This window comes from Gasterosteus aculeatus, chromosome 7 (assembly GCF_964276395.1).
Source record: "Gasterosteus aculeatus chromosome 7, fGasAcu3.hap1.1, whole genome shotgun sequence".
Taxonomy (NCBI): domain Eukaryota; kingdom Metazoa; phylum Chordata; class Actinopteri; order Perciformes; family Gasterosteidae; genus Gasterosteus; species Gasterosteus aculeatus.
In genome coordinates this window covers 5,314,021-5,334,459 of record NC_135694.1, presented here as the reverse complement: position 1 = coordinate 5,334,459, position 20,439 = coordinate 5,314,021, and the positions used below count along the sequence as shown (strand labels likewise).

At 45.1% G+C, this 20,439-nt stretch overlaps 2 protein-coding genes across 2 annotated transcripts; both read left to right on the top strand.

The window, feature by feature from the left end:
* Positions 1-386: 386 nt before the first annotated feature.
* LOC120821420 (homeobox protein HMX1) lies at positions 387-3,175 on the top strand. Its single transcript, XM_040179920.2, has 3 exons — positions 387-1,050; positions 1,633-1,800; positions 2,098-3,175. Exons 1-3 carry the CDS (start codon positions 822-824, stop codon positions 2,550-2,552), a joined length of 852 nt encoding a protein of 283 aa, XP_040035854.2. The 5' UTR covers positions 387-821; the 3' UTR covers positions 2,553-3,175.
* Positions 3,176-3,816: 641 nt separating this feature from the next.
* On the top strand, positions 3,817-5,407 carry LOC120822576 (homeobox protein HMX3). Its single transcript, XM_040182355.2, has 2 exons — positions 3,817-4,153; positions 4,316-5,407. Exons 1-2 carry the CDS (start codon positions 3,943-3,945, stop codon positions 4,846-4,848), a joined length of 744 nt encoding a protein of 247 aa, XP_040038289.2. The 5' UTR covers positions 3,817-3,942; the 3' UTR covers positions 4,849-5,407.
* Positions 5,408-20,439: the final 15,032 nt, after the last annotated feature.

The window sequence follows — 20,439 nt, the reverse complement described above, 5'->3', positions numbered from 1 at the left end:
TTAAACCATTACCAATTAAAACCATTTTGGCGTGTAACTCGTTCTAAAGAAGAACCATTATCAGCTATAAGACATTCGTTTTAACATCTCTGTAATCGTACATATAATAATAATAATTTATAGTTATTTTAATGAATTGTTTTTTTTTTCTTATTGTCACTTTGTTTTGACAAAGTTTTAAAAAGTGATATAAATGGTCAAAGTACTTTCAAGATAAAAAAAACCGTTCGTTTGTGAATACGGTTCATATTAATGCGTATTGCATTGCGTGCACACACATTTAAATAATGTTTTTAAGAAAAGCACAGACTGAGAAAAAGAGATTTACAGAGTGAAAATCCTCAGCGTGCATGTTTTGACCAATAGGCGGTACTGTGCCATTCTCCATGAAGCGTCCTCCGTCTCCAGCCCCGAGGACAACGCCGCATCCCTGCGTTGCTTTGCTCCCTAATTGACCTAAATACTGGATCTCTAGCATCCCTCAAGGCGAGACCATATCACACCGCGTGCACGAGGAGTCTGAGAAGAGCGAGACAGTCTCGTGTTGTTGTGCGGGGGGGGGGGGGGGGGGGGGGGGGGAGTTTCTGGAGTAATATTCCGCGTCGCTTCTGAACGAAATACCGCTCCGGATCTCAGCAGAGCTCTCGCTGCTGCGCGATGGTTCCACGCGGAGCGCAGGACACTCCCGCCTGGAAGCAACAAGACGCATTCCCGGCGAGGATTTCGTAAAAAAGAAAAATCCCTATCTGGCATATTTATTATTTTTTTTGAATTTTTGATTTAAAGTGAAAGCTGCCTGGGAACGGACCGCCGAAGTAAACATGCTCGACGCCAAGGCGCCCAGATCGAAGCTGCGTCCTCCGCCGAGAGGCTCCTCTTTTTACATCGAGAATCTGCTGCGCATCGCGCACAGCGGGGATCCGTCCGAGGAGCGCGTGGAGAGCCACAGCCCGGTGACCTCTCCGGGGCAGCGGACAGAACGCGCGCGCGGCGGGGAGGCGCCGGACCGGAGCGGGACATCCCCGAACTTGGTGTGCGGCACTCGGAGAAGTGAGTGGCACCTGTCAGTCAGTGATCGGCCTGTCCCCATCTGGTGATACAGAGCACGGGGATACAGATGTCGTGAGAAGTATTGCTCCCATTCCGTCTGCTGGTTCGAGATGATCTGCTCCTGCGGAGGGTTGAGCGGCGCGTACAAACTGGTTTTGCAAAAAATGATATTCACCACCTGACGCCACCGAACCAGTAAATACGTTGAGACGCATATTCTGGGTCATGTGAGGCTGCAGCATTTATCCTCCTTACAAAACACACATACTATATGCAAACATCTCGCTGGTTCATGATAAGGCAACGAGAGGACATGATGCTGAACACGTTTCGATGTCCTTGCACCGCGTGAAACCCCCCAAACTCTCACGTTTTCAGCCTGTTTTTGGCAACTATGTCGTACTGATGTTCCAGGTTGACCAGCATTGGAGATTTCACGCTGTAGTATATTTATAATCTGTAAGAAGACAGCAAGGGCGGGAAAGATGTCCAATGGCGTTTCGCCTTTGTACACGTGCGAAACTAGGCCTAAAAAGTGATTTGTCGATGCGTTTTCTTTTTTTCCCTCAATCTTCCTCACAGGTCTACCGTGCAAAGAGGAACAAACGGAGCGTCTCTCAACCAGCGACCGGGATTCCCCGACTCCAGTGGGACGGGAAGACATCGACGGGCCGGCGGAGAAGGGGGATGATAGTTTGACTGACGACAGAGAGGAGGACGACGCGCACTCATCTTACAGCTGCGACACAGGTGAGGCCACAGTTCACCTGGAAAAAGGAGTCCGCCCATAGCTGCGCTTTTAGCGCGAGGACACTACGCATGCGCGCTGTCAGACCGCGCTATTGAGTTGTTTGTGTTGCTAACTTTTGGCTTTGGTACGGTTTCATTATTTTTCTTGACAGCATGTGTTGTCCAGATGTCCACAAGAGTTCTTGCATCAATACGCCACTTGTCTTAACACAATAAAGACCTACTGATATAAACTGCACTGTTTCAGGAGTTGTCACCAATCCCAGTTACTTTAACCTCTCCCGCCCTCCTCCACAGCTGACACGAAAGTGGCTCGGAAGAAGAAGACCCGCACCGTGTTCAGCCGGAGTCAGGTGTTCCAGCTGGAGTCCACTTTCGACCTGAAGCGCTACCTGAGCAGCTCGGAGCGAGCGGGCCTGGCCGCTTCGCTTCAGCTCACCGAGACCCAGGTGAAGATCTGGTTTCAGAACCGCAGGAACAAGTGGAAGAGGCAGATCGCCGCGGACGCGGAGTCCGGCAGCACCGCCGGCGTGCCCTTCGGGGCCCGGAGGGCGGTCCGGGTTCCCGTGTTGTATCGCGAGAACGTGGCGGCGCCCGGGGCGATGAGCGGCCTGCCCCGCGCGACGTCGTCGACGATGGTAGGCTTCTCCAACGCCATCAACTACCCATCCAACGCCATCAACTACCCATTGACTTCCCACTTCGCCTACCCCGTGTCGTTCCTATCGCCGCAGATGACCGGACTGGTGTGACTTTGAGGGTGGAGGGAACAATACTCGTTGCTCTTTGGACACATGTTGCAAAAATGTCGGTTCTCGTTCAGTTTCAAGTCAGACGGCATCCGAGTCAATTCATCCTTTGTTTAGGTTTTCGAGAAGTAATCAACCATCGTGATCTTTGACCGGCTGCTTTAACCCTTTAAACAAGACTGGCTTTCCCTAGGGTTGTGTCGCAAATTATATTAAGTGATTTTGAGATTTTAGTGCAAAATAAAGAAGTGGACATGTTTAAGACCCCCCATGCGTCAACAACCTTTGTCCTATCTGGAGCATATTTCACACCACTTAACACCTGTTTTATGTGTTTGATTCTTTTTCACACGCAACGTACTGATGACCCACATGTAGGAGGTCAAGCCTACAGTTACAAGACTGTAAATCAGTACTTGTATATCAGACCAACAATTTAAGATTGGGGAAGGTAAAAACAATGAATGAGAAAATAACAATAACTGCAAAACAAATTAGACTGTGTGTTACAATAAACTCAGGAACCACATTTCCATTTTCTATGTTTTTTTGTTTGCTTTATATCTTTATTCCAGGTCTAATGCAGATTTCTCTCACATGTTTACAAATAAAGGTATACAAACACAGCTTTGAATCTTTTTTACACTGGTAATATTATAAACAGATATAAAATTACAAATTTATAAAAAAGTTGTGGTCACGTTTGTGAGCATGCATGGTGCATACGCAATATTCTTTGACACAGTTTTGTGTACAATACTTTTGTACACTGATATGTTCACAAATGAATAAAATAGATGCAGTTAGGTGGGTTTGTACCAGCAGCATTTGATGTGTTTTCTGTCCTTGGTGGCAAATACATTTAGCCAATACACAACCATATGTTGGAATTAAGAGAGTAGAAAGTTTCATAAGAACAGTCTGGGAGTAAACTTCAGAGAGCTTCACTTTGGGAAAACGATGACCCTAAGTGGTCATATATCATGACTCCAAAGACTCAAAAGTGCAGCGTGAACAAAACCATAAAGTTGTATATCAAGCAAACCCACAGTGTTAACTTTAGTCTTAGTCAAACGGACCCTGCAAACGCCTCACATCTGCCCAGCGTGGTGCACGAAGCCAGCGGGCAGCAGCCTCGATGACAGCATCGTAAGTGCTTTAAAGCTACAATATGGCAGCCAGACGCACACATTTGCGTCCCGCCCTCATCGGGCCCCCCCGCGACCCTGCTCCAATCAAAAGCCGCTAAAACCGCAGTCTTCCGGGTCGCGGGGTGTGCGTCGCGCCCCGCTCCTTCCCTCGCGCGCGGGCACAGTCGCAGCCGCGCAGCGATGGTGCTCGGAGCGTCCGGAGCAGACGTCGGTGTTTCGGGGATCTCGGAGGAGCAGATGAGATGCCCGGGAACATGAGCAAAGAGGACGCGCCGACGCGGAGCGCTTCTCTCACCTTCACCATCGACCACATCCTCAACCTGAAGCAGCGCGGCGGGGACCGGGACGGGTCCAAGGCGCAGAGGGACGCTGGATGTAAGGGGGACGTACAGGCGCGCTACGACGAGGCGTGGGACGTCCGGAGCAGGGATGGCAGCGGGTCAGACGAGACAGGTAACTGGGAATTGTAAAACAAAACATAGGGAAATCCTATTTTGGGGCTAATGCATGATAGATACACACAGTTCGAGGCGGGCGCGGACCAAAAGTCTATGTTGCAATTAATGTGCACCTTAAAAAAACGGCGCTAAAGCGGTATTGTCGCTTCATTCACAGCGCAAAAGAAGCCCAGAGTCCAGCGCGCCGACTGCGGCGAAAACACACCGCTGCTGACCGACGGCTCCTGTCCCGGTGCGCAAAGTGCGCACACGGCCGAGGACGCGTCCGAGCGGCCCCGGGCGGAATCCAAGGCCACGGTTAAGAAGAAAACGCGCACCATCTTCTCAAAGAGACAGATCTTTCAGCTGGAGGCCACGTTTGACATGAAGAGGTATCTGAGCAGCTCGGAGAGAGCGTGTCTCGCCGGCTCCCTGCAGCTCACCGAGACGCAGGTGAAGATCTGGTTTCAGAACCGTCGCAACAAGCTGAAGAGACAGTTGTCCACGGACATGGAGGGGCCACTGACCGGCGAGCACCTCTCGGAGGCGGCGGACAATGTGCAATTACCGACTTTTTACAAAGACAGCAGCCTGCTGGGCGGATGTTTGTTACCGATGCCTTTCCCCGTCGTGTACCCGACTGCGACCGCTGCGCCTTACATCTACTTCTCCAACACCGGCAAATATTTTGGCCTGTTTGATGCAGACTGAGGATTTCCTTTGCTTGGGATCAGATGACAGTGTGTGGACAGTCGGACATACGCGTTTCCCCCTTTTGATGACTTTAAAAAAAAAATGTATTTACTTAATAAAAGTATTTCCAAGTCCAAACTCAACATATCAACTAGTCCAAGACATGCATGTGCCACTTTTTGTATCATCATTATTATTATTATTATTATTATTATCATTATTGTTATTAGATTATTATTATTATGATGATGATGCTTGAGGTATTCCAATAGAAAGTTTAAAATTAGACAAATGTGCGTGTGTCATGTGATCTGAACGAATGTACGTTATCTCTGCATCAACTTTGTGACTCCACGTCACTCACCTTGTTTCTCCCGGTGTTCAACTTTAAAATACGGTTTTCTGAAGCAACAATTCGTTTCTATTTATATGGCCTTATTATTATTATTATTATTATTATTATTATTGTTATCACTGTTATTAAATGCCCGTTGGATTTCACGCGACATTTCATATGACTGTGGACACAGTAACAAATTTCATTATGAATTTTGCAATAAAAGTGTAATATTTGCAATTTTAGCTGTTGCCTGAAGCTGAGTAATATATTGGGACAAAAGAAAAAACAACCTCCCAACACAAGTATTCCTTGTGTTTCATTACATTTCAGATATTTTCATGTAAAACCGGTGCAGCGTAAAACAATCTAAGACAGTTTGAGTCATTTTAAGTGTGAACAAGTTAAAGTTAAGGGGTTTCCTCTGAAGTGGCAAAATTGGGGTTAATCCGTTCTTTTTTAACACCTGACACGCTTGTATTTGCACGTGCAGCTAACGGCACCGAGGTGGAGCAAAACAACATTACAATGATTTCCTTTCTATCGAACAACGTTTTGAAATAATACGTGTTCATTTTGTAACACACGCATTATTTGACAGTGGTAGCTCGCGGATATCTTACGGTGGTAATTGTGGTATTTTACTTGAGTACAAGTAGCAAAAGCTAGATTAGAAAGAAATACTCTGTTGCCAATTAAAGTCATGCATTCAAAATCCCACTGAAGTAGGTTACAAAAAAATTAGCATTATATACATTTCAGAATTTTGGATTGCAACCATTGTGCATCACTTAAAGCTGGTGGTTTGTGTACTTTAATTTAATTAATACGTTTTTATTTAATTGATAAAGAAAAGAAAAGAAAATCTGCTAAGTAACTCAATATGCATATTAGGTTTTTAGAAATGTGCAAAATGTACCTTAGTTCTACGTACAAAATCTCATAAAATGTAAAAACCCGAGAAACATACTTAGTAGTAATTAATCAGTGATGTATTCGTGCAAATATTAACCTCAGCCAATTATATAAACTCTACAGAACTGAATCACCCTCTTTTTAACAAAATGATCCCTTTTAGCTGATCCATCTATTGAAAAACATAATCTTTATACTTTCGGCTTGAAACCATAACTTCATTCAGAATGATTTATAAGAGAAGAGAGCATTTGCTATTCTGAAATGTATTCCACAATCTGTCTTCAACTTAAATCCAATATATGTACAGTAAACTAATACGACGTGCATAAGAATGTGCATAATCACATTTACCAAATACAGTTTGAAGTATTAAAGCAGAAAAGTGAGGAGAACATTTTTGTGGCAGCACTTTAATACTGCGAGAGCGAATGGTTTTGACATCCACATGTAATATAATCTTTTCAGATCCTTAAGCAGTGTGAAGTTTCTGGTGAGCTTCTCAGATGCTTTTTTGGCAAAACAAGCAAAGGAAAAGAATATCCAAGAATAATGCAGGACTTTATTGATAAACACAATATAGTCAAATGTTTTAATAAACAAAAAAACATGTGGCCAATGTAGTAGAACTACTCATTCTAAACAAAGAAGTGACAAATGGTTGAAAAATGCCAGTTGAAAAACAGAAATAACCAAAGACAAAGGCTACAATTGTAACAGATTGTTGACAAATGAATACAATATTATATTTGTGCAGCGGCATTTACATTCCAATACTGCTCAAGCAACAAGAAGCTCTTGTGTTTTATATTTTAGAGTTTTTGTTGTGATGAACATATAAGATCCTCCCCACCGCTTGTCTCTGCCGGGTGACCCATCTCCGCAGAAAGCGAGGGAAAAAAAACCCCAAGAGAAATGTGTTTTTAGGGTGGACTTGCGTCAGACATTTTCTTTCCTAAAAGGCCCAGCAAGCTGCACTTACACACACCGTTTCCGGGTCACTTCCCCTTTCAGTGATGGAGCCTCTCCCGGCTTTCTCCCTGTCACAGCCATTCAAGGCCCCGCCGCTGTTAACCTGTTCACTCAACCACTTGGTCTGCCCGCAGATCCCTGCTTTACTCCACCAGATTCCGGTCCACCTTTTGCAATGCACGTGGAGGTTGGACGGAATCTCTCATTCTCACAAGGGAGAGGAGTTGCTGTCCAGTGTGTCGCGTCTAAAATGCAGAAGCTAAGAGAGGAAAGAAATGGACACAACGATGTCCTGTTACGCTGAAGTGTTTCCTGACATTTAACAGAGAACATGCATGTAATTTCAGGGCTTATCGGTGTAATTATTGACGGCACCATTATAGATGCGATATTTATCATATCGTCCCAGCAGCAGCAGCCCTTTGAAAATGGTGATAATCAGGAATTGAGTTTGACAAGATAACGTAGTTGTATGACCGGTATACAGTGAATAACTGAAGATATGGAATCTAATTGGCAAATTGCATCATTTTAATACACCCTAAAGTGAAAATTATGTCAATTGACTATGTTTTGGGAGTAGAATTGTTATATTATTGTTGACAGTACAATATAACTCTTTGCAAATACGTTTTTCATGATGCACTAAAAACTGCTGTGAATATATATATAAAATATATATTTATGGGGTATTCATTATGGTGTCAGAATACAGTTTGCACCATCACACCTGGGACAAAGTGTGTGGTGTTGTGTTGTACGCTCTCTCTGGTCTTCAAAAAGTTACAATTTGTTAGAGCGCTCGAAGTTAGAAAACATTTTGCGACCGAAAACCTAAACGATTCTTTAAAAACGGAGCCAACGAGTACAGACCTAAAGATGCTTCTTTCTACATGAGGAACGTGTCTGTGATTCTGTGTGTGACCTCCATTTGAGGTCAACAGTAAACCAACACAGAAACTTTCAAACAACAATAAAAATGTGAAACTGGTGTATGATTTTCGAGTTAACGTTTGGTTTTAGGTTTAAAGAGCCAATCAGTTGTTCTTCTTCTAGCTAAAGAGTATATATAATGATAGAAATAATTCTAATCTGATCATTTTAAATAAACACATTTTCTCCGGTGTTAAAACACATTGAAGGAATACTACACTACTACAGAACAGATTTGTCATTTTCTTCAGTTATTTCTGTGTTTTGTTGGTGGTGGGAGGACACTTTTGTTAACATTTGGATAAACAATGTAGCCTCCGTAAATATGACTGGATTTAAATTAGGTTTAAGGTCACGTTTCACATCGAGCGGTTATATTTAATACAAGCCTGCAGAGGATGAATGGAAAATGTAGTAGTACAGGTTTGTGAGCCGAAGTACCCGCTTGGAGTGTGTGTGTGTGTGTGTGTGTGTGTGTGTGTGGTGGGGGGAAGGGAGGAGGAGGAGGGGGGGGGGGGATTTGGTCGGGTGGGGTTTACAGTCGCCAGACTTCCTGACTCTCCCCGCCGTCGAACACTTGTGAGCGCAGCGCTGGCTCTTTGTGTCTCAGCACTCCGCTCTGCAACCACAGGGTTCAAGTGACCCCCACCGGCTGCATGCAGTCTGCCCCGGGCCGGGCCGGGCCCAGGCTGCCCCCCCCCCCCCCCCCCCCCCCCCAACCCCCAGCCTCGTCTGTCTGAGGCGTAGAAAAATCCATTAAAATCTCAACCTGATCAAAAGGAAGCCCAAAGCCACCACATGCACTCATTTAGGGCTATCGATGACTGGCCAGCGTTGCGTGGTAGCTTAATACATGCGATTGACTTACTGCCAACAGTGGCAACAAAGGCTGTTTTTCTACAAAGAAACAGAGCTGCGAGCCTGGCAGAGTTGTTCCAGGCCAACGTGCACCTCAAGGCCATCCAGAGCTGTCAGCACGTTCCTCCGGTTCGACCATCAGTAACCCCCCGAAAGCACATGGTTTCCATTCGCCGCTAAACGCATGAATGCCGAGCCGCCATTGTTTGAGATGATTGATCCCCAAATTGCAAGTGATGACGGTCTCGCCGAATGACTGCGGTGGGCGTTCCCCTCATGCCGTTAGCATGCAAATATGGAGACGAGAGCCAAGCCTGCCGTGGCTTCGTTTCACTGCAAGATCACGTCCAAAATACGGAGGGAGCGAAGGGAGACCAACGTTTGCACGTTCTGCAGATGCATAGTACTACTTTGCATGATTTGCACTGGGCTCGTGCACGAGCGTGTCAGCTAAAGGATCATCATCTCGTCTCTGTCTCGACGTGTTGTCATATCTCATTTCATCTCCCTGACACGGAGTGGCAACTTTGATCGAGGTTTCCGTATCAATCATTTGCCCCGGTGGTTGTTAAAGGAGCTTTCGTTCACACTTCCTGGCGCCCGCCGCTTAAAAAAAAAAAGAAAAAACAGGCCTGTTTTGCTGTGAGCTATCTTTGTGCATTCTAAGATGGGATTTATAATTACTACCAATTAGGGTTGGCGCTGCCTGGAGGTAGGCTGGTTCTGGAGAAGCCACTTACTGGGAAGCTTGAGCTTAATTTCCTTAACATGAATCAGGAGAGAGCCGTAATTGTTACTTTTGGGAGGGTTAGTAAACAGTGGGAAGTTGGAGGGACACTGGAGCCAATGAATTAGCATGAAGAATTAGGAGTGAGGAACCTTTACTCATGATCATCCCAAAAAAACTGTGATTCTTTACCACATTTCCACTTGGCAGTTTCATTACAACACCCCTGAAAACTCCCCGCAGAGTTGTGCTACACTCGGGCTGAGAGGGTGGTTTGCTCAAAGGACTCGATGGCGCTGCACTTTACAACATAAACAACACCCCATTCATTACGATCCGTAACCCGATAGCGACCAGGGGGGATCTTGACCCTCCCGCCAGACTTTCAGAGGGCTTATTGATCCATTAATTTCATCGACTTCAGCGGTCTGCAGTGACAGAGTGCCTCTGCAAATTGGATGGGGGCCGAGGGAATACAGTGACCGTATCTGATGAAAAGGTCCTGCCCCAGCGGCGGCGACAGACAACAAAGCCAAAGGTCGCTCACTTTCCCCTGTCAGGAACTGGCCTAAAGGGTGTCCCGACTCGTCCCTGAAGGCCCCCTGGTGGCAAACAGGCCACAGCCGAGCGGCCAAACGTCAGCGGATGCTCTTCACAGTTCGAGATGCTCGCTGGGGAGGAAGCAGTGGGAGGACCAAGGCACCTAAAGGAGGCTGAATTTGTGGTTTGTTCCCTTATTAAGAGCTACATATAATAATTCTGATCTCACAGGTCACAATTCAAACCTCTGCTATTCTTTTCTTCCCATTGACTTGAGTGCGTCCAACCCTGTTTACCATTTAATCAAATAAGAAGAAAAGAAAAAAAAAGATTGATGGTGCCCGTATTCAATGCACTCATCTTTTAAATAAAATAATAAAACCAAGACATCTGGTGACCTAAAGAGATGAGGTATGTCTCAAAATATTTTAATGTTATATCCATGTTGATATTCTACAATATATCACACAATGAACAAATCATGTAATTACTTGTTATTACTTGTAATATATATATATATATATATGGACTCAGTCTTTTTTATAAATATATAGTATCCGCTGCTGTATCAAATTCATTTCCCTGCTTTTTCTGATCCACATGAGACGCCTCAGTCTTGAGGAAGGAAGAAGAAGTCTGATCTGTATAAAAAAGACCACGTCAGTGTGAAACCTTTCAGTACCAGACGCAGTGTCAGAATACAACGTCTCCAGGGACATCACAACATATTGTTCGGTGTACGTTTGCCGCCACATCCCTCTGTGAGTGTGGCGACAACAGGTCATCTCGACGTGGCCTCTGAGATGAAAAGCCCTGACCTTCGAGGGCACCGGTCAAGCCAACTTCAAACCGTGTTGTGATCTGATCCGGGATCGGGTGTCTTCCGTCCACCCGACACACGCGGTAGTGAGACAACGGCGAGCAGCAACAAGACCGCCGGGGCCATTCGGAGTGACAGAAGTTGTGAAATTTCTTTCATAAAGTGGAACTTTGACGCCAAAGAGCACATAATCCCCCCCCGTCCTATCAAGCCGCTCTCGTCTTTAAGATCCGTGCACGTGCTCTGTTACGAAAAGACACACTGAAATCAATAGTACAAGTTGGGGGGGAAAAAGATACTGGAGACTAATGGACACTGGGCTGTGCGGCTGATGGGCGCAAAGGGCTGAAATTCACGTTGATGCGGACATCACAGGCCAGTGGGCTCCGAGGGGGCGAGAGGAGGTCACAGGTTGCTTTGACAGCCTACCCCCTCTTAATGGAGGCATATCGACTGGATTGGGAAGGAGCTCCTGCGATGAAACGGGAGGCACCGAGTCTGCGTACGCCTGCACTCGAGTGAACGTATGGACGCTCGTGCACGTGCACCTCTAATGTGCGTGAACGTGGACGTATCGGTGTCTTAACAGTCCTGAGGGACTCTCACTCTGATCAATAGCAGGGTATTAGTCCTTCGAAACCCTTTTCTACTTAGGACCAGGACGGCGTGCAAACATGAACACAACATATGAATGTTTCTTTTGTGCTCTAATAGCACGTGGCTAAGAGATGTTGAGCAGAGCACATTTCACAACTCATAAAATACAAAAGCCCAAGCCGTGCCTGATCTTTTAAATGAAATCAGTCATGGGTAAAATGTATTGTACTCATATTGTCCACTTATTCAGGCTAAAAAAGGAAAACACTGCAACAGCTTGCAGGAAAGTAACTCAACCTCTGTGTGCAAAGCGTTGTCTCGATGGACTGTTTTCGAGTTTGTTGCGACAAAGTGACAGTCAATTGACAGCTGGTGCATTTCCTGCTGATTAACCCTCCTCTTCCGGGCAATTGGCGACAGAACGGTAACCTGACCGACATCTCTCACCACAGAAACCATTTGGCTTCCCTCTGAATTGGGGGCCGCGTGCTCCCGGCTCGGCTGAGCAGCTGCGCATCTCTCAGCTCATCGAGTGCGACAGCCCCAAGTCACAAGCGCAACAGCACGGTCGCGCAACTCGTCATCAGCAAACACACACACACACACACACACACACACACAGACATATCACTGAGCAATCAGCGGCTGGGTGCAGGGAAAAGGACAACGACTCCCCCGATTGGGGATGATTGGATCGTAGGATAACAGCCTGATTGGCCTCCTGCCAGGATGGATGCAACCTCCGGCCATGAAACGGGCCGTCTCATCACCACAGTTGGACCATTGGCTCAACGCCGCTGAGGAATCCTTCCACTCAATAAGCCTTGATCATTCCTGTAGAGATCCACGTCAGCAGCTGAAGTATGAACTATGAGATCCATGAGACTCTTAAACGGGTCTCTGACGTGAGAATTGGTCCCTACACACAAAGTTATCCTCCTTCGCCTCCATGTTATCCAACTTGTGATGGTCAACATGCTGTGGATGTCATGCAGCTCTTCATCTTGCACACTGTTTAAAACAAAGCTGCAGCACCCACTTTGGGAATAGTTGCACTTGCACATGTTTAAACTCATTTTTATGAAGAAGAACAATGGCTAAAAAGCTGTAAAATGTGCCAAAGGCTATACGTTTGTAAATGTAAAGAGGGAAACAAGAAGCAACCGGATGCGCAGGGATGTTGTAATAACACAAAATGTCCAAACAGTCAAGGATACAAAGAGTTACATTGTTCCTTACAGCTTGGCTGTCGACAACAGCTCTTTTCTCCACTGCGTGTCTCGCAAAAGGTGAGCGATGTTGGTGTCTGTTATCTGATTTTGAATTCCTATCAGTTCCCACACCAAAATCCCCTCTGGATAAAAGCGTCACTCAATCAAACGCAATGACGTCGGGGGGCCAAAATGTGATTGTTCCACTATGGAAACGATTAATTGGCAACAAACCAAAGCAACGGACTACTGTTTTGTGAGCATAAAGGCTCGAGGATTAACTCTGGAGTGCGTCTCGGGCCGGCGAACGGATCCAGCCGGACAGCAGCCCGAGGTTGAGCTCTCATGGCGATCTGACGCTCGCAAGTCTCTCACGCGGCCTGTCATCTGCTATCCGAGGCGCTATCAGCGCGGTTGTCTCATCAGCTGAGGTGAATAACGGGAAGAAAAGGCCACGGTTCACAGGCACTTCAGACTGTCAACAAACGTCGGCGTCAACGCAGCTGGATGACGTAGAGCACCGGATGAAACACGGGCAATATTGTACACGTGCACGGAGTCTGATAGCGTGTTTTTTATTCAATTCTGTAGAAGTTGGTTTCCAGAGGGTTTTAAAGTAGCTTTTCTGGAGAAAATGTTTTCTGCTGCAGTCGGTCATTCAAAGTATTACCAGCAGTTGGAAGCCACAGAGCTCAAAGGGGATATCCTCTGAAATCAGGAAACGCTTCATACACGTCTGTGCACGCCGGCCTTCAGATCCCTTTCTGTCCAGAAGCGGCAACTCGGAGACACGGATGCTTCCAGCCATGTATTATTCACCACTTTAATTCCCCGACCCTACAATAGATAAAACACAAGAGTATTTTTTTTATTTTATTCATCTCTTAAATCTACAAATAGATGGCTGCAAAATGTTAAATGTTAAATATTTATGTGAAGGCACCAAATGGTGAACCTTTGCAAGAGTTGCCCTGAAAGGGTTATGAACAATATTTGTGATCTTTTTTTCATATTTGGAGTTTTTCAAGGTTGAATAAAACTAAACAAAAAAAAAAAGCTGAAACAAAAACATCCATTGTGTTGTTATGCCAACATCCACAGATAACACTTTAGGTTTAGAGCATCTGCTTCTCATGGAGAGACTGTCATACGTGTGCATGCATCACATCTCTGCAGAGACAAACCACCAGGTCCTATGAACAAATGCGTTGGAATTGCTTCCCATCTCGAAGAAAAGGCTAATTTGTGTTCTGTCCGCGAGTTTAATGAGAAGATAACCAAGCCTGCCATGATGCAAGCTAAGCTTAGCATGCTAGGTAGTTAGCGAGCTGTACGAGGATGCCGCCATTCTTACTCCAACTGGCGGAAGCGGACGTCAGTGGGCAAAACAACAGACCTCATCTCACATGTTAGAGACCTGGAAACAGCAAAGAACTGAGTGAGATAATGTGAAATAGTGAGGCGAGACTTTTCCCTTCCCTTCCCTTTATGCTAAGCTAGGCTAATCGCCTTATGGCTCCGTGTCCAGTTACTAATATGAAGTGGAGGGAGTTTTACCACTCTGACATGAGTAACCAGTCAAGAAAAACAACACAAAATAAAAGCCTTCAGATGAGCTCTGGTCAAATCCATCTTTTAAACTCAATTGTGTTTAAACTCACTCAAAGTGAGAGCCGTTCGAAGCCATCCCGTCCCGCAAACCGAGGCACTCTCCAAAACTGCTTTGAGATTCAAGGGGAAGTGGCTGAACAGATTGTTATGTCACCATTAGGGAGCTGTAATAAAGTCATATTTCTCCTGCATTTTGCATGACTGGAGGGCCTTCCACTCTCGCCTGTCTGCTCCTCTCACATCAGCCTCCCTTAAGTGGAGCAGTTCTGGGCTGCAGGTTTCGCCTCGCTGCTGCCAGAGAGTGTCTGTGCGTTGCATGATTACACTCTGCAGCGCACAATTTTGTCGACAGCGCTATAGCGGGAGAATAAAATATCTCAGGCCTCATTAAACGCCCACACATTTCGAAATTAAAAACCAGTTATTTTGTCATTGGGAGGGCAATAGGGATATGACAATGAAAATGAAGTGGCGTACAATGAGCTACAAAGAGGCCTAATGAAAATAATGCGTTATAACGGTCGAACCATTGCGAGAGATTTCCCATAAAGCAACAAGGTTAACTTTTAAAGGTGTAATCGGATCGTTAAAATGGTCAAGTGGGCTGGTGGAATGCTTTTAAACAGTGTGGCTGGAGAAAACGCACACAACATGGCCTATGGCTTTCCTTCTTTCATTGCTCTGTGGTGTCAAATTCATAAGCATCGCTTGCACGTGTCATAGCTTTTGGAAGCGATTATGACGCTGACAAACAGCGACAATGAAGTGCAGAAAATGTATTGTGTTTCCTCTGAGCTGTAAAACACGAAAACTGTTCTGACAGTTCTTTTTTTTTTTTTTTTTTTTGCCAGGAGCCGATGCGAAGAGAACAATAATGTTTTCTGCTGCATATGTGAACGCGCAATAAAAGAGCCCGCTGTCATCTTAATGCTGTTCATTATTTTCAAGTGGTTCCGTGAACATGTGGGCCAAATTTTCTGTGGTTGCTCCTGAATATTTTACCGGTTGCTAAATTAATAAAAGAAATCGTCATTGTCAGCGAGCGAATTAGAAGGCAGCGACCATGATTGTGTGGAAAGTGTCCTCTCTGTCCGATGCTTCAGGGGGAAAAATCTTTCTCACTTGCAAATTGAGAGTTAATCTAAGTGACAATTAATCATGCTTCATACTTAAGAACCTAGCATAGCATCTTCTGCTAAAGGCTAATATATTGTAATTGTTAATCAGCGCTTCAATGCTTTGCTGCTCCGTTATAAAAACATGATTAACTGGCAGATGTTAAAATGGATTTTGCATTAGAAGATACACAAGCGCTCTGTTGTGATGCCATGTAATGGCTGCACCTGTTTTGAATTGTGATCATAAAAAGGCACACAGCTTTACGTGCACAGCGTGAGGCCATTGAAGGTCGCACAAGGTCAGCAGCAGAGACTTCCACGAGGTGAGGTTCATGTCGTGTCGCAGACGAAAATGCTGCATTCAAGCACAGCCCCAGAATGGGTGCCGCTCTCCGGAAGCATGGACCTCCGCATCACACACTGTGTGATTTTATCATCATCGCCAGCTGACCCAGAATGCAGCAGATCCGGTCCAACGCGGTCCAATCAGTCATGCACAAATCACATTCATAATCGACTGAACAGTCCGCCCCCCCCCCCCCCCCCCCAACAACCCTCTAAGAAGAGTTGTTCAGACATGAACACGAGTTAAACTCACACATTTAAGGCCCTTTGTGGGCTTCAAAAAGTCAAGGCTCTATTTCGGGAACAAAGACAATACAAACCGACCTCTGAGTCTCTGCGGTTTTGTTGTCCTTAACCTCAAACAATCTTCCTCTCTAATGACGAAAGCTAGCGAAAGGCGCTCGGGATGTCGGCCCTCCATGATCCCAAGCGAACCCGTCCAGGGATTAGATACCCGGGCTTCCTCCAGCGGGCGTAGCTGCTGCTTTTGGCCCCGTCCTTGTTTCTCTCTGGGTTTGATTTGAGCCCAAAGAGCCACAGGACACAACTTCCAAGGCAATAGCGTTCTCAGCAGTCACCTCACATCACACTAGTTTGAAGTGACAGCGTGTTTAAAATACAGTACATGAAGGTGAGAGACAACCGCCGCATGCTAACTACGAACACACCACGTAAGAGACGGTTGTGGGCTGCAGATCTTTGATCGGCGCGGCCTGTTTCTCACAGTATTTCCCAACGCTATAGTGTTACGTCTCCAGGGTACGGACACACTAATGCCTTAAGCACCCGCGGGTTTATGATGTGGTTCCACGCAAGCTGGACGCTGTGATGAAACGGTCGACCTACGTTCTGCGAGGCAAAGACAAGGAGACCTCCAGCGTGGGACTCAACCGGGCTGTATGTCGTCTGCTCCTTGCACATTCGGCCGGTTTCAGTTCAAAAGCAGCAGATTGGGAAAACCCGGAGAGCAGATTTATTTTGAAAGTCTCTAACCATTAAAACCGTCACAGCAAAAGAAAATTATTGTTTTTAATGTTCGACTCTTTCAAAGTTCCATCAAGTTCCATTGAAACTCTTTCAGGATTGTGGTCTATTTTATTTTAGCTTTTGTTACAAAAACTGTTTTATTGTGAAAACCACGATGTCTTTCAAGCAGCATTAGTTGTTATGGACAACTAAAGCCCGGAGCTGCTTTCTATTATCGTCAGCAATAAGCTTTTTCCACCAATCTACTATTCTATTGTGCGCCGGTTGTCGTGTGAAGCCATGCGATGCGACTTTGTTTTCCAAAACCGCCGTTTCCACAAAGTCTCCGCTGCGATCCATTCGTGGCATTCTGGGGAATCCTGTTTACTGGCAGAGTGAGTTGAACGCGGAGCCCCTGACTGACTCTCCGAATGAGAGTAATTTGGTCTAATTGCACCACGGGTGAAACCTTTGAAGACCCAGTTTGCTTTGTGACTGAAACAATGATGATTAGAGCTTGTTCACTTGTCAACTGCAAGCAGGAGAGGGACCACATGGGGGGAAATAGATCTTTCTATCATGCAAAACTTCCCATTTAAGTACAGGGTTTAAATAATAATTGCTTCCGTACAGGCTTTTGTCGCAGGGTTTTATTTTCAAACAGCTATTATTTAGCATATAGTTTTTTAAATGACTAAACATGCGGGGCCCAAAAGTATATTTACATGTGAGCCGCAGGGTTTTAGTGACAGATACAGCGTGAGCTTGAGGCTTGAAAGGCTGCTGCTCCACACCACATGATATAGATTACCTTTAGAGAAATCTGGGCCCCCATTAACACCGCTGTTTGATCTCAGTGGCACAAATTGATCCAAGGTGAAGAAATTGTGGCGTAATTATGATTGATGATGACAAAAAGGGGAAATGATTTGTGTCTTTAGATTCTCGGTTTGAAAGTTGTTTCTCTGGTAAAAGTCCGTAGTTTAAATGTGCCGATTCCACTGACGGGGGAACTTTTTTATTAATATTTTATTACATCAAAATCATTGGAGTATTGTTACAGAGGCGCTATGCATTTTACAGAGCATTTCTGTTGTTTGGGTCTTTTAAGTTTTGTAAAACTTTTGACACTTTTGATAGTTGATTTATAGGTATGTGTATTTGTACAATCTGGTAAATAGCAGTTTGAGCTTAGATTTTATATGGTCAAATTGCCTAATAAAAGATTTGTATGTACCAAGAGGTATAGTGATCTAATATCGATACAACAATGCCAAATAAACCTCTGCATTTATTTGACCAAGAGGTACAGAGTTCAAGGTACAACAAAGTAGCGAGTACCAATTTCATTTAGAATGCATGAAACAGCACAAAAAAATAATGAAATTGTGAACACAGCTATAGAGTCTTGAACCTATCGTGCTTGCAACGAAAACGCTAGCTGATGCTCAGCAAGTGCATCACGCTAACATTAGCAAAAGAGTCTGAAATACAAGGCGCCGTTGAGGCTGATGGAATGAATTCATTATGTTGGTATTTGACAAAAGTTTCATGTATCAATCCAACACTATGTTGAGATATTTCATTTTATTGGCTAATAATACAACTAGTAGACAAACACAAATATATTGCAGACCAGAACTATTACTCGTGCAATAAGCGATGGATGTCTATGATAAGCGAATATTGGCCATTAACATCCACAAATAGTGGGTGAAGCTCGAGTACACGGAGGACGATTTAAGCTACATGAAGGAACTGGATACGTTGCTTGCAGGAAATGAACAACATGGAGCACATTACACCGGACGCACATCTGAAACACATTAATACAAGTACATTTAGATCCGCGGCCAAGCCCCATGGCCAGACATTAGACTGAACGAGAGCACATTTCACACAAAGGTCGTGCCTGTTAACTTTACTCACGCTTTCATTGGTCGGTCAAGAGAAAGGAGGAAAATCATCTTCGCGTCGGTCTATTTGTGTGACGTTGTCAACGTATAGACGCTACCGTCACAGGAGGGATATTTACAAAGGAAAAAAAACAACGTGATCTCCAAAACCTGTTCGTAAAAATGTATACGAAAATCTTGAACATACAAATTCGTAACAATACATACGAACTGGCGGTGGTTAACCACGCCCCTTGAGTGAACAACATGGCGGACCATGTCGGATTCTTGAGTGAACGTCTCTCCACCATGTTGGATTTTTTGAGGGGGTTAGGGTTAGTATTCTATTCTCACAAGTTAACATTGATTTCTCGTTAAAAAGGCAATCACAACACGTTTATTTTACATCGTTAGACTTCACGAAGTGTGTTTACGGGGCGCAGGTCCCCGTTCACTTTGAATAGGGTGACCTCGTGAGTTGCAGTCCGTATTTATTTCGTATGTATCACTACGAATTTGTATGTTCAAGATTTACGTATACATTTTTACAAACAGGTTTTGGAGATCAGGCTGAAAAAACAATTGCTTTTCCTGCTTCCCCTCGGAGACGCGCGAGCCTTCAACATCTTCAACATCTCCCTCCAACGGCCTCCATTGAGCCGTTAGGATTTTGGTGATGGCGGCGCATCTCTAGAATAACTCTCTAAATAAAGAATAAAAGCAATCTGCTCGTGTTTCGCTCAATGCACCTTTTCCTCCCCTGTTGCCGGGGGGGGATGACCGAATGCATTTCATATGCGAGCTTCGCGCTCCGCTGCCTCCTGAGCACAGAATCGAATCGTGTTCCACTATAAAAGATGTTAATTTTACATTTTTAATGACTGGCTGATGGCTTAAGTAAGTGAGTGCCGCTTACACGTCGGACGAGTGGATGTTCCCCAAATCCTCTTCCCGGATAAAATAGTCTCTTAAAAGGATGTATGGGGGGAAAAGAAAAAGAAATAAAAGTGACAAACAGTGCATAATATATATTTTTTTAAACATTTGAATGAAATCTACACTCATTTTGGCCCGCTACACATTCTACACAGTAGAATCCAGGAGATTCCTCAATTTCATGGCTGATTAGCCTGATGCCAGGATTACCTCGTGTTATTTTAAGGCAGACAATACCAGATTATGACTAAATCTGTGAAATCAGCTGCGAGACACCGGGGCCTCCTTCAAAGACAGATCTGCAACATCCAGCTCACGTTAGACGAGGAGGTGAACTAGTTGACCAAAGCGCCGAACCCTGAGGGAATATTTGACACATAAATCATCCATGCACCACATATTAAGAGTCCGCACTTACTGCAATGCAATTTTACACAGCTTTAAAGCTTAAGGTCATGTACAATTTTTGCAAACACCTTCATCTAAATTCCACACGTCCCCTCTTCCCGAGGGCCAGGCGGCCAGTCGAGAGGAGAGGTTTCAACGTGTTTCAGATACGAGCTAAGCGGTTCAAAGCACAAGCTCTGCTCTTTTTATTAAGGATAATTAGCTTGTGCTCAACGCTGTCATGTCCAGAAGGGCAGCGGCTTTTGAAAAAAACAGGGCAAGAAAACAAGAGGCCAAGCCTCCCCCGGGGTCAGCGCCCAGCACCGCCTGGATTATGGCACCAAAGGAATCCTGGGAAGCGTGTATTGATTTGGCCTGACACTTGCTGCCACATTTAGCTTAGCCGCTGCCGACTCGCAAAAGGCTCCGAGCAGTTATCTG

Bases quoted from the DNA above. Each gene is read 5' to 3' on its own strand.
- LOC120822576 (XM_040182355.2), top strand. From the start codon at position 3,943: ATGCCCGGGAACATGAGCAAAGAGGACGCGCCGACGCGGAGCGCTTCT. The intron at 4,154-4,315 runs GTAACTGGGAAT...CTTCATTCACAG, and splicing joins CAGCGGGTCAGACGAGACAG to CGCAAAAGAAGCCCAGAGTC.
- LOC120821420 (XM_040179920.2), top strand. From the start codon at position 822: ATGCTCGACGCCAAGGCGCCCAGATCGAAGCTGCGTCCTCCGCCGAGA. The intron at 1,051-1,632 runs GTGAGTGGCACC...TCTTCCTCACAG, and splicing joins GGTGTGCGGCACTCGGAGAA to GTCTACCGTGCAAAGAGGAA. The intron at 1,801-2,097 runs GTGAGGCCACAG...CCTCCTCCACAG, and splicing joins ATCTTACAGCTGCGACACAG to CTGACACGAAAGTGGCTCGG.